At 47.8% G+C, this 14738-nt stretch overlaps 1 protein-coding gene across 1 annotated transcript in view; it reads right to left on the minus strand.

Moving 5' to 3' along the window:
• The window catches only part of GCN1 (GCN1 activator of EIF2AK4), a 135103-nt gene that overhangs the window by 68691 nt on the left and 51674 nt on the right, over positions 1 to 14738 (minus strand). Inside the window, exons 21-23 of the mRNA XM_073582731.1 lie at positions 11712 to 11890; positions 11317 to 11410; positions 6569 to 6682 (exon numbers count right to left, since the gene is read on the minus strand). Of these exons, the coding sequence (XP_073438832.1) occupies positions 6569 to 6682; positions 11317 to 11410; positions 11712 to 11890 (387 nt within the window). The remainder of the gene's footprint in view (positions 1 to 6568; positions 6683 to 11316; positions 11411 to 11711; positions 11891 to 14738) is intronic.

Genomic DNA, 14738 nt, shown 5'->3' on the forward strand with positions numbered 1-14738 from the left:
AGATCCCACGGGTCTATTGGCGAATGATGAGGAGGAGCCACGTGGGAAACCCCTTGCAGAAAGCTTCTCTACCACAGGTCAAAACCTCTTCTTTGGAAGAGGATAGAGAGAGCGGAAACCTGGCCCTTGAGCGTACTGAGGGACAGACCCGCGTCTAACCCAGACTGAAGAAACCCAAGGATAGATGGGATAGAAAAGGACATTGGGAAGACTCTTTTATCATCGCACCAACGGAAAAAAGCCTTCCAGTACCTATAGTAAATGCGGGAAGAGGCTGGTTTCCTGGCTCTGATCATAGTTTGAATAACCTGACTGGACAGACCTGATTCCTTCAGAATTGCGGTCTCAACGGCCATGCCGTCAAACTCAGAGACTGAGAATTCTCGTGGTAAAGGGGGCCTTGCGAGAGAAGGTCTGGACGGTCTGGAAGCCTCCAGGGGACGTCCGCGAGCATGTTGACCAGTTCCGCGTACCAAGGCCGTCTTGGCCAATCTGGAGCGACTAGAATCACTGGTACGCCTTCCGATTTTATCTTTTTGACCACTCGAGGGATCAAGGCCAGAGGCGGGAACAGATAAGGAAGTTGAAACTGGGACCACGGAGTCACCAGTGCGTCGCATGCGACGGCTAGAGGGTCCCTGGACCTGGCTACGAACTGCGGCACCTTGTGGTTCATCCGAGATGCCATGAGATCGACATCCGGGGTGCCCCAACGGTCGCATATCTGAGAGAAGACTGCGGGGTGCAGGGACCATTCGCCGGACGCTAGGCCCTGGCGACTCAAAGTCGGCTGCCCAATTTTCCACCCCTGGAATATGGACGGCGGAGATTGTCGGAACATAACGTTCTGCCCAGCGGAATATCTTGGCCACTTCTGACATTACTTGCTTGCTGCGCGTGCCCCCCTGATGGTTTATGTACGCCACGGCCGTGGCGTTGTCCGACTGAATACGGACCGGCTTGCCGGACAGGAGGGGCTGCCAATGAAGAAGGGCCAGGAAGATTGCTCTGATCTCCAGAAGATTGATTGGGAGGAGAGACTCCTGTGGCTTCCAGCGTCCTTGGGCCGCTTTCTGATGGAACACGGCCCCCCATCCTAGAAGGCTCGCATCGGTGGTGATGACTTGCCACTGAGGCGGAAGGAAGGACCTCCCTTGGAGAACTGACGCTGGCCGTAGCCACCAAGTGAGAGACTGCCTCACTCAGAGGAAGCCGAATAGGACGGTCCAAGGACATCGTGGTCTTGTCCCAGGCTGAAAGCAGAGACAGCTGGAGGGGGCGAAGATGAAACTGCGCAAAGGGTACTGCTTCCATGGAAGCCACCATCTTCCCCAGGACCTTCATGCAGAACAGAATGGGAGCAGGCCTCTTGAGAGTCCTGATGCCCTTGGAAAGAGTTGTAAATTTTTCCCTTGGAAGAAAAACACGGGCTAGCTTCATATCGAATTCCATGCCCAGAAAGGTCAGACGCTGGGTGGGGATCAGAATGGACTTCTCCTTGTTGACTAGCCAACCTAGGCAGCTGAGAGTGTCCAGAGTTATCTGAAGGCTCTGGAGACAGTCCTGGCGAGACGAACCCTTGATCAAAAGATCGTCCAGATAAGGGATGATGAGGATCCCTCTGGAGCGAAGGATGGCCATGACGGTCGCCATCACCTTCGTGAAAACACGGGGCGCTGAAGCTAGGCCGAAAGGAAGAGCTGTGAACTGAAAGTGGTCTCCCTGAAACGCAAATCGAAGATACTTCTGATGCTGCGCACAAATTGCAATGTGCAGATAGGCATCCCGAATGTCCACCGAGCAGAGAAATTCCCCGGGTTCCATGGAAGCAATCACCGACCGAAGAGACTCCATTTTGAAATGAAGAATCTTCACGTGGCGATTGAGCAATTTGAGGTCCAGAATAGGACGAAGAGAGCAGTCTTTCTTCGTGACTACAAAGAGATTGGAGTAGAACCCGGAAAACCGTTCGTTTGAGGGAACGGGAACAATGACTCCGGCGGAAAGAAGGGAGGAAATGGCCTGCAGAAAACCCGGAATCTGGACCCGCTGTCGCGGAGGCCGAGACCGGAAAAACCGTCTGTTCAGGAGTGAAGCAAATTCGATCTTGTATCCGGATGCGACGAGTTCTCTGACCCAAGCGTCGTCGACAACGGACAGCCAAGCATCCACGAAAGAGGAAAGTCTGCCTCCCACTCTGGAAGAAATTCCAGGTGGGGGTGACCCGTCACTTTGACGAAAATCTGCCGGAATTGGCACCTGCAGATCTGGAATATTGACCTCTAGATCTCCAGCGAGGAGCGGGTTTGTAGGAAGGTTTCCTCTGATCCCGCTCCCTGGTTGCGGGCGGCCGATCCTGTTGAGTGGCTCTCTCCGTGGCAGAGAAGGGACGAAAGGGCCTGAATGGTCGAAAACCCTTTCTGTTCAAAAAACGTTTTGGTCGACATTGGGAAGCGAAGTACTTTTACCTCCAGTGGCATCGGAAATTATCTGATCCAGCTTTGCTCCAAAGAGTCTAGAGCCATGGAATGGCAGAATTGTAAGCGACTTTTTTGAAGTAGTGTCAGCATTCCATGACTTTAGCAAGAGGACTCGGCGTACAGCTACTATGTTGCTGTTAGCCCTTGCAACGCAGCCGGCCGCGTCCAAGGAGGCGGCCAAAAGGTATTTACCCGCATGGTTAATCTGATCTGCAAGATCCGCCAACTCGTCTTGAGGAGCTGACGCTAAGATGCCTCTGCGAAGAATTTTTGCCCAAGCGGAAATGACTTTCGCCACCCAGGCGGATGCGAAAATAGGGCAGAGAGAGGCGCCAGATGCCTCAAAGATAGATTTAGCTAGAGATTCAATCTGCCTGTCAGAAGGATCTTTGAGCGATGCCCCATCTGGTAGAGAGAGCACCGTTTTTGAGGCTATCCGGGAAACTGGAGGATCCACCTCGGGAGCCTTGGACCACTTTGAGAGCAGTTCTGCGTCAAAGGGGTACAGAACATCCAAGTACTTGCGGCCTGAGAAACGTTGCTCAGGGCGCTCCCAGTGTTTGGATAAGGTAGTATCGAAATCGTTGTGATTGGGAAAGGTTCGAGACGGAGGTCTTGCTCGTTTAAGGAGAACCGAGCATTCCTGAGGTGGAGCCTCATCCTGTTTAATTTTTAGTGTTTGGAAGATAGCTGCAATAAGACTATCGACCATGACCCGCGTTTTAGAAACGCTGTTCCCCTCAGAACTAGCTTCCGATTGAGAATCATCGCCTGACTGAAGGTTGTCATCCGAGGAAGGAGAAGGAGGCCTGGGAGCGGAAGGGCCCTGCGAGCTCGAGGACGAAGTGGACAGAGCCCGCTTCCTAGAAGTCCTACCCTGTCTGTCTCTCTGAAGGTCGCGGTCAGGTGCGGACGACTCACCCTGAGAGGCGGTTGGGACAGAGGTGGCTGAGGATAGCTGAGGTAATCGTTCTAAGACGTGGACCAGCGACTGTGATACTTTTGTCAAATCAGAAACAGACTGTGACATTGTAACGGCCCACTCCGGGGGGAGAGAGGAGGGAAGAGCGCCCTCAGGCCGGGACTCTGTGCGTTCCGGAGATGCTGACATATTTGAAGGACTGCAGGGGGGGCAGAATGGGGACGACCGACCCGATGCCCACTTCTTTTTACAGCGCGCACAGGCGTAATACGTAGCGGTGGGCCTGAAGCAGAGATCCCCTGAAGGGTTGGGCATAAGTAAACTGCACTGAATGGCCGCAGGAATTAGGGAATAACTGCCAAGGAGAGCTAATCCTTGCCTCAGAGCAGAGCCTACCGAGATTCTGTGCGAGCAGCAGAAGAAACGCCAAAGTGTCCGCCGAGCAGCGCAGGAAGGAGTGATTAGGAACAGGAGATCCTTGTGCTGGAAGATGGGGGCGGAGCTTAGCGGCTGCGCCGTGAGTGGTTAATAGCAACGGAGAGGGCATGGCAGAAGGGGGAGGCTGGCATCTCAAAGAGAAAGAAGCCCTGTGATGGGCTAGAAAAGGCGCGCTGAAAGGAGCGCGCTAGGAAGGGAGGAGGGAGCAGAAGAATTCCCCGCGCTGAGGGGAAAGTGAAAGCGAAAGTGACGGCGCCGAAGCCCCATGCCGACCCCGACATACCGCGCTAAGGAAGTGGCCATCTGATCGCGGTCCTGCTGCTTGCGACGCTGCGGTGAGTGAGGGGAACCCCAGAGTCTCCCTGACTAGAGCAGGGGAAGGGGAGGACCGCAAGCGGCTGTGTGAGCGCGCGGCAGGCAGAAAGTTCGGGAGATTCAAATGCTGTGGGCCTCCCAAGGTCCTTTTTTCTTCTCCCATGCACTGAAGCTTATGCGGGGCCGGAGGGAACGTACAGGCACTTACCTGACGTCCCAGAAGAGGATGACCACAGGGGCCCACGGGGAAACGGCAGGCCGCTGGGAGGGGAAGGAGTCCTCTGTACCCGCATCCTGCAGAAGACGGCTTGAAATACCTGCGATCGCCGTCTTCCTCTCAGCCCTGTCCCGAGAAAGGGGTGAGGAGGGGGATTCGGCAAGGACCAGCCACCTGTCCACAACCCTTATCACCGGAAGGTGATAGGGAAAAGTCCTGCCTGCGGTACTGAGAGTTGCGATGTGGGTGACACCACACTGCTCGCTCAGCCGCATGATATAGGAAATCAGGGTGATAACTATACCCTGTTTCCCACTGGAAAAAACCTAAAAGATAAAAGAAGGAAAAGATTAAAAAGTTCAAGCTAAACCTGAAAGAAAAATTGGATTAAAAACTGCGGATCTGGGGAGATCCCGGTCCGCCTCCTACAGACACTAAGCACAAACTGAGGTGCTTGGTGCCTGTCGGTGGGTGTATACTGCCGGGGAGGAGCTAATTTTCTTGTTTTGCATAGTGTCAGCCTCCTAGCAGCAGCAGCATACACCCATGGTAATCTGTGTCCCCCAATAAGGCGATAAAGAAAAAGCGTTATTACAAAATGAAATCTTACTTCAGATTATGACACCCATCCCTATCTTGTGAACTCTGGGCACTTCATCTTTCTGAGATCACCTACTCATAACAAATATAGTGTGTACAATCCAGAACCAAAACTAAAGCTGATCGTACACATTAAGGGCCTGTCACACTAAGCGATATCGCTAGCAATATCGCTGTAACGTCACTGGTTTTGTGACGTTATAGCGATATTGCTAGCGATATCGCTATGTCTGATACTTACCTCCGACCGGCTCCCCGCTGGTTATCGCTGATCGCTTGAGAACGTCCTGGACCGTTTCTCGTCATCAGCTTCCTGCTGGGCTACCTGTGGCGCCGATGAGTGACGCGTGGACGCGGGCGGGAGGACGTCAGGATCGCCTCGTCTGACAGGTAAGTAACGACCCCCGTCCCCAGCGATGTCGCTGGTGAGATCTGCCTGTGTGGCAGCTCACTAACGACCACTTAGTGATGCACCAGCGATCCTGACTGCGTCATATCGCTGGTCGGGATCGCTGGTGCATCGCTAAGTGTGACAGCACCCTTAGATAGACGTCATCTCAACCAACTTAAGCCATGAGATACTTCTACGACTACTACTCCTTCAAAGAGAAGCTTCACCTCCACTTTTGCACTTAGTGGACCCCACTACTAACTATGGACTGGAGCCAGAAATGACAGTGCTCGCCATTTGCCCATACTATTTCCTATATCGGTTCTTGCTCTGTATATATAGAGACAGTGAGGGGACAGACTCCTATGCAAACTGGCATCATACACTGACCTGTCACTTATACATATCTATACCAGTGTTCTGAATGGTACCAGCTGTACCAGGATCTACCTGTTTATATAACGTCCATAGTGCCCATATGTTGAGGAGAGCCTTAAGATCAAATACTTAGCCTCTTTGAGATTGAGAGGAACTATCCAAAAAGTGTATTTCACTTTACATGAGCTTTTTCAGATCAAAGTGTGACACTAAAGATGGCTGCCATTTCCTGTTTCACCACACACCATGTGCTCCATGGATCCGCCCACGATGACGCATACCCTGATTACCTCATGGATCCGCCCACGACGACGCCCACTCTGACCTCATGGACCAACCCAGCCTGATGACCTCATGGATCCGCCCAAAGACTAGCTCACTGCCCAACCCACTAACCAATGGAATACATCTGATCACTCCACTTTTAGTGTTAGCCGAGCCCCCTTACAGGGGATATATAAACCTATATTTGGATTAATAACACTCGATCTATTCCTCTTGGAGCTGTGCCATAGATTGATCAAAGAGAGGTTACATCCGACTGTCTCTGGTGTGATTTCTTTAGTGCGCACTGATCAATATCCATTGGGCCAGGAGCAGGCAACTAGTGAACATTTCTTATTGTTCAACCTAACACATATACATTAGTACCAGGCAGGGTGCCCATATATTATCATAAAGACATGGAATGCACAAAAACTATTGCCCCCCCTTGTTTTAGGTCCATTATATGGCTTAAACTATCAACTTTCACTTGTCTCATCAGCTTCAAAACCCAGCAGTGGCCTTGTAGAAGAACATAAGTTTAGATTAGAAGATGTTCTCACCTCCTTCAGTCTCTTCCGGATCTGACTCTCTTTTTCCATTTGTGCCTGCAGCATTTCCTTTTGCTTACTTGTTAGCTGCAGCTCTTCCTTGATGCCCTTCTTCTTTTTTATCTCCTGCAAAGAATCACAATTTTTTATATAATAAATTTGCACTTAAGATCACGTAAAAGAGACCTAGCAGTACAAGAAGATTGGCCGAATAATGCAATCCACAATCAATAATCAGCAGACTAGACAAAAAGATAAAAGGAAACGTCAGAAAAAAAACCTGGAAACATTTGATTTATATTCCTGTTATAGACATTTGTCAAAAACCTTAAAAATTATCAATTTAATTAGAGATACTTAAAAATGGAAATTAATCCAAGACAAACAAACACAAATAAATATATATAGTTGATGATTATCCATCCTAAAGATGCCCTAGGTAGCTCTATCCTCTTAATCGCAGACTCTGATATTTTGGTTCAACTACAGCACTGGCAGCGTGACACCCATGTACACACACACATATACATATATATATATATATATATATATACACACACACACATATATATATATACATATACACAGTGCCTACAAGTAGTATTCAACCCCCTGCAGATTTAGCAGGTTTACACATTCGGAATTAACTTGGCATTGTGATATTTGGACTGTAGATCAGCCTGGAAGTGTGAAATGCACTGCAGCAAAAAAGAATGTTATTTCTTGTTTAATTTTTTTTTTAAATTGTGAAAAGTTTATTCAGAGGGTCATTTATTATTCAACCCCTCAAACCACCAGAATTCTGTTTGGTTCCCCTAAAGTATTAAGAAGTATTTCAGGCACAAAGAACAATGAGCTTCACATGTTTGGATTAATTATCTCTTTTTCCAGCCTTTTCTGACTATTTAAGACCCTCCCCAAACTTGTGAACAGCACTCATACATGGTCAACATGGGAAAGACAAAGGAGCATTCTAAGGCCATCAGAGACAAGATCGTGGAGGGTCACAAGGCTGGCAAGGGGTACAAAACCCTTTCCAAGGAGTTGGGCCTACCTGTCTCCACTGTTGGGAGCATCATCCGTAAGTGGAAGGCTTATGGAACTACTGTTAGCCTTCCACGGCCTGGACAGCCTATGAAAGTTTCCTCCCGTGTCAAGGCTAACCCAAGGACAACAAGGAAGGAGCTCCGGGAAGATCTCATGGCAGTGGGGACATGGGTTTCAGTCAATACCATAAGTAACGTACTCCACCGCAATGGTCTCCGTTCCAGACGAGCCCGTAAGGTACCTTTACTTTCAAAGCGTCATGTCAAGGCTCGTCTACAGTTTGCTCATGATCACTTGGAGGACTCTGAGACAGACTGGTTCAAGGTTCTCTGGTCTGATGAGACCAAGATCGAGATCTTTGGTGCCAACCACACACGTGACGTTTGGAGACTGGATGGCACTGCATACGACCCCAAGAATACCATCCCTACAGTCAAGCATGGTGGTGGCAGCATCATGCTGTGGGGCTGTTTCTCAGCCAAGGGGCCTGGCCATCTGGTCCGCATCCATGGGAAGATGGATAGCACAGCCTACCTGGAGATTTTGGCCAAGAACCTCCGCTCCTCCATCAAGGATCTTAAGATGGGTCGTCATTTCATCTTCCAACAAGACAACGACCCAAAGCACACAGCCAAGAAAACCAAGGCCTGGTTCAAGAGGCAAAAAATCAAGGTGTTGGAGTGGCCTAGTCAGTCTCCTGACCTTAACCCAATTGAAAACTTGTGGAAGGAGCTCAAGATTAAAGTCCACATGAGACACCCAAAGAACCTAGATAACTTGGAGAAGATCTGCATGGAGGAGTGGGCCAAGATAACTCCAGAGACCTGTGCCGGCCTGATCAGGTCTTATAAAAGACGATTATTAGCTGTAATTGCAAACAAGGGTTATTCCACAAAATATTAAACCTAGGGGTTGAATAATAATTGACCCACACTTTTATGTTTAAAATTTATTAAAATTTAACTGAGCAACATAACTTTTTGGTTTGTTAGATTTATGCATCTGTTAATAAATCCTGCTCTGGGGTCACACTTGCAAGAAACTCGCACAAGTCTTGTGTCTCAATACCCAGCACTGCCGCCGACACTAGGGACCGGAGCGTGTGGCTGCATGCATTTCTATGCAGGTGAGCGCTCCGGGTCCAAGTGCCGGCGGCAGTGCCGGGTATTGAGACTCATGCAAGTATCTTGCAAGTATGACCCTGCCCATAGGGATACATAGGGAAAGCCGTCGAGTAGCGTGGGTGCCATTTGTCATATCATTTAGGGTGTCAACCTCCACAGCAAGGTAGACCCAGAAGATGGGGCTACCTAGGGCATCTTTAGGGTGGATAATCATCAACTATATATATTTATTTGTGCATTTGTCTTAGATTAATTTCCATTTTTAAGTATATCTAAGTATATCTAATAATATTAATAATTTTTAAGGTTTTTCATGATTTTGATATTTGATGACCCTATAGTACACACACTTTATTCTGACATTTTTATTATGCCCCTATTCTACCTGTGCACAGATCATGGGGCAGAGGTTGAGAAGTGATGGAGTATTGAAAGAACACAAACTGTATGTCTCAAGAAACATACCACACAGCCTGGAAGGCTGCAGAATTTGCACCTAAATTTGCATGTTCTGCAGATATCATAGAATGTTAGTTGGAAGGGACCTCCTAGGTCATCTGGTCCAACCCCCTGCTCAATGCAGGATTCTCTAAATCATCCTAGACAGATATCTGTCCAGCCTCTGTTTGAAGACTTCCATTGAAGGAAAACTCACCACCTCTCATGGCAGCCTGTTCCACTCATTGATCACCCTTACTGTCAAAAAGTTTTTATTCTAATATCTAATCTGTGTCTCCTCCAGGGCTATGGAGTCGGTAAGCCAAACCTGCGACTCCGACTCCTCAATTTCCCTTACACCGACTCCGACTCCAACTCCGACTCCACGACTCCGACTCCCACACATATTGCTTATATTTAAGTGAAAAATTTATTGTAGTACAATGTGAACCTCAGACATTTAATCATTTTTATGATCCAATAATCAAGATATTTAGATAGAACAGAATATATATTGGTGTACTACCCGGTTTTCATTCTTTTTGGTACAGATACGATATGGATAGACAGATATGGATAAATGGATAGAGCAGATTTCTAATCTGCTTTTGCTATTGAAAACATTATCTATGAGCTCAAAAACCTTTCAGGTGATGCAGTTTTTTTAAAAAGATGATCAGCTTTTGCAGCTGAAAAACGTATCCTCAAAAAACACAGGAAAAATGCTGTGTGTGAATGTAGCCTTAGATCAGGAATATAACAGCCATTTATAGGACATTTCATAACTTTCCCAAACTCCTATGAAAAAATATTCAGCACATCCTGCATTGAACTACTGTACTCAATTTATTATATATTTTAGGAGTCGGAGTCGGTCCATTTTATACCGACTCCAACTCCGACTCCACCAAAATGAGCACCGACTCCGACTCCACAGCCCTGGTCTCCTCTACAAAGAAATATAAATCAGGGCGACAGGAGAAAGTTTAAACGGAACGTCTCATTTTAAATCACCACCTCTCATGGCAGCCTGTTCTACTCATTGATCACCCTCACTATCAAAAGTTTTTTTTTAATATCTAACCTGTATCTTCTTCCTTTCAATTTCATTCCATTGCTTCTTGCATTTCCATGTACAAATGAGAATGATGATCCCTCTACACTGTGATATCCCATTTCCTCTTAGCCTTCTTTTTTTGCAAGCTAAACATTCCCAGATCCTTGAACCGTTCCTTGTAGGACATGGTTTGCAGTTTGCGCACCATCCCGGTAGCTCTTCTCTGAACTTGCCCCAGTTTTTCTATGCCCTTTTTAAAATGTGGTGCCCAGAACTGGACACAGTATTCCAGACCAAGGAGGAGCAGATGGGGATAATTACTTCACGTGATCTACTCTTCTCTGCTTCTCTTAATACATCCCAGCATTGTGGTTGCCTTTTTTTGCTGCTGCATCACACTGTTGACTCATGCACAGTCTGTGATCTATTAGTATACCCAAGTCTTTTTCACATGTGCTGTTGCTTAGTTCTATTCCTCCCATTATTTATTTTAGTTTTTAATGACCACATGTAAAATCTTGCATATCTCCCTGTTAAATACAATTCTATAAGTCGCTGCTCATTGCTCAAGCTCAACGTGCTCGGATGTTATTCAAGAATGCTCGGATGTTAGGGAATCACGGTGTGTGTTGCGGCTGTCGAACAGCTGCGAGACATGCATGCACAGGGACTCAAACGAATTTTTCGAGCATGCTGAAGTCACCTGGTTAGCACCCGAGCGTGCTCAGATAACAACTTATCCCAGCACGTTCGCTTATCACCATTAGCTATCCCTCCTAGCTTTGCATCATCAGCAAATCTGATTAGTTTACCTTCAGTTCCCTTATCTAGATCATTTATAAAGCTGTTGAACACTGGGGCCAGGACAGACCCTCATGGTACCCCACTTGAAAAAATGTAATGCAAATTTACTGCAGGTTTCACCCTATGCCTTGGTAAGAGTGAAAGCCGTGGTGGAAAATTTGCTGATTAAATTTTTATGCTGAAGAATATGGATGAGATTTTGTAACTTTCGCTTATTTTGCTCATACTGTAACAATGTGTATTTTCCAGAAGAAAAATTCACAGCATAAAAAAATTGACAAAGTATATACCTCCTTCAGCTCCAGCTCAATTATTTGCTCCTTGAAAGAATACGCTTTATTCTCTCTCTTCATATTTGCCTTTTTAAGACTATCCTGTTGAGCACTAATAAAAAAAATAATAAAAAAAACCCGTTAGAAAAATAAAAGTTACATATCAAACTAGCAAAACCACAGCATTTCACACTCAATTTTATGTTACAGAAGGCTGTGCCTACAGGACAAATTCTCCAATTTTGTCAGAACAAAATATTCCATATGTCTGACAGCCGTCTTTATACAATAATGCTAACAAAAATGGAAGCATATTTAAAGTGATCCATCCAGACTATCCACCTCCACAGGACTTTATTATCTGGGCTTGACTAGAGGGTTAAACCACTATTCTTCCACCAAGAAATAATTACCTATGTAAAATAGATTTGTCATACAGCTCTCCTTCCGGGGTCAGCATGATCGCATACTCTTCCCTGGTAACTTGACACAGGGCTGGATTCTGCATCGAGTCAGTTATAACACCTATCAGCCTAGGAAGAACTTGGTCTGGAGAAATGCGAGACAGCGTCCCAGCTGCATTGAGGACAGCCTGAAATTAAAAATTTTCTTGTTCACTAGTAGTTATCAGCATTTTATCAAATTTTCGATGATGAATAGTCAATCAGCTCTACAAATACTAAAGGAGACGAAAAATTGTATTATAAAGTAATATTATATGTTATATAACATAGCTTTTCATATGGTTTGTATTTTTTTCCCGAAAAAAATAGTGCTACCTCCGAGATCGTTAATTTTGCTACACACAGCAAAAAAAACCAACAGGATTTTTGGTTGCTTACCGTAAAATCTGTTTCTCGGAGCCTTCATTGGGGGACACAGGAACCATGGGTGTATGCTGCTGCCCCTAGGAGGCTGACACTAACTATGCTCCTCCTCTGCAGTATACACCCCACCGACTGGCACTATGATAATCAGTTAGTGAGAAAGCAGGAGAAGCAACAAGATGGAAAGAAAACCAAACAGACAACTCAACTACAACAATAGAACACAGAAACAAAGGATCTGATACACATGGCAGGGTGCTGTGTCCCCAATGAAGGCTCCGAGAAACAGATTTTACGGTAAGCAAACAAAAATCCTGTTTTCTATATCACTTCATTGGGGGGGACAGGAACCATGTGACGCCCCAAAGCAGTCCCTGGGGAGGGAACGGCAGACACTTCGTTCAGGTCGGAGAACTCACCACTGCCGACTGCAAGATCCTTCTGCCTAGGCTGGCGTCCGCTGAAGTGTAGGTATGGATCTTATAAAATTTGGCAAACGTGTGGATGGAACACCAGGTTGCTGCTTTGAAAAGCTGTAGGGCGGATGCCCTATGGTGTGCCACCCATTAGGCGCCCACTGTCCGGGTAGAGTGAGCCTTAATCCCAGGGGGAGACACTGTGTTCTTAACCCGGTAAGCCTCCAAAATTAGTTTTGATCCAGCGAGCAATCGTAACCTTGGAGGCCGGCAGGCCTCTTCGCGCAACATCTGGAATGACGAAAAGAGAGTCCGTCTTCCTAAGGGGAGCGGTCCTAGTCAGATAGACCCTCACCACCCTGACCAAGTCTAGCTTGTTCAATGAACGCTCCAGAGAAGGAGTGGGAGCAGAACAAAAAGAAGGGAGAACAATGTCCTCATTTAGGTGAAAAGCGGACACCACCTTGGGCAGGAAGGAAGGCGGGGGCCATAAAACCAATTTATCCTGGTGAAGGACCAAGTAAGGAGAGCGACAAGAAAGGGTCACCAACTTGAGACGCGCCTGATGGAGGTGATGGCCACGAGAAATACCACCTTCCAGGACAGGGAAACCTCTCGGAGAGGATCACAGGGAGAACCTCATTCAGGGCCTACAGGACTAAATTGAGGTCCCAGGGGTCGGATACGGAGGAGCCGCATGCGCTACCCCTTGAAGAATGGTTTTAACCTGAGAGCCTCCGCGAGAAGATTGACAATCTCTGCGAACTAGGACCTGCAGGTCCAATCTGGTGTGATCAGTATGACTGGCACCCCCTCCGCCTTTATCTTCTTCAGCAGCCTGGGAAGAAGGGGAAGGGGAGAAAACAGATGACGAACCGTGAAACCTTCCTGTTCTTCCGGGACGCCATGAGGTCCATATCTGGAGTCCACCATCGAAGGAAAATCTCCTGATGAAGCGACCCCTCTCCTGCCGCGAGACCCTCGCAGCTGAGAAAGTCGGTGGCCCAGTTGTCCACGCCAGGGCTATGCACTGCGGATATCACCGGAACCGACACCTCTACCCAGAGGAGAATTTTGGATGTCTCAGGCCATCGCCAAGGGACTCCTAGTCCCTCCCTAGTGATTGAGATATGCTACCGCAGTGGCATTGTCCATCTGAACCCGGACTGGCAGACCCATGAGAGGCGTTTCCCAGTGAAGGAGGGACAGAAGGACTTTGATCGGCAGAGAAGATTCCTGTGCCGACCAACGTCCCCGGACAGTCAGATGACGAAGTACCCCACCCCAGCTGAGAAGGCTGGCATCCGTTGTCACCACCTGCCAGTGGACGGGCAGGAGGGACCGGCCCTGGAAGATGTGGGGGGATGCCAGCCACCAATTGAGAGACCATTTGACTCGAAAACAGAGCCAAATCGGACGATCCAGTGAGAGAACTGACTTGTCCCACTGCGAAAGGATGGCCTGCTGAAGTGGTCATGAATGGAAATGGGCAAAGGGGATAGCTCCAACGCTGCCACCATCCTCCCTAGGACCTTCATGGCTGCACAGGAGGAAGGAAGCCGAGTGCCTTGTAGAGAGCGAACTCCCTGCTGGGGTAATGCTCTCTTCTCTTCAGGGAGAAAAACCCTCATCTGACGGGTGTCAAACAGCACGCCTAGAAAAAAGAAGCAGGACTTCTTCCTGTTGACAAGCCACCTGAAACGGGACAGGGTGACGAGAGCGATGGCCAGGCTTTCCTCGGCCTGAGAAAAGGACGGAGCCTTGATGAGGATGTCGTTGAGGTACGGGATGAGCACTAGTCCTCTGATCCTCTTTTTAAAACCCTGGGAGCGGTTGCAAGACCGAACGGCAGGGAAACAAACTGGAAATGACCCTGTTGTACCACAAAACGCAGAAATCTCTGATGCCCTGTAAAAATAGGGACATGGAGATAGGAGTCTTGAATGTCTATGGAGCACAGGAATTCCTGTGCCTCCATGGAAGCAATTACTGATGAAGGGATTCCATCCTGAAATGTCACAGGCAGACCCTTTTGTTCAGTAATTTGAGATCCAGGATGGGGCGAACCGCTCCATCTTTCTTCAGCACCACAAGGAGGTATGAATAGAAACCTGTAAAATGTTCCCGGTTTGGGATGGGAACGATTACCCCCAAACTGAGAAGGGAGGCGATGGATGCAGAGAAACCCGGGACCGGA

Source organism: Dendrobates tinctorius, unplaced genomic scaffold (assembly GCF_039654945.1).
Source record: "Dendrobates tinctorius isolate UK_male_01 unplaced genomic scaffold, ASM3965494v1 ptg000073l, whole genome shotgun sequence".
Lineage (NCBI taxonomy): Eukaryota > Metazoa > Chordata > Amphibia > Anura > Dendrobatidae > Dendrobates > Dendrobates tinctorius.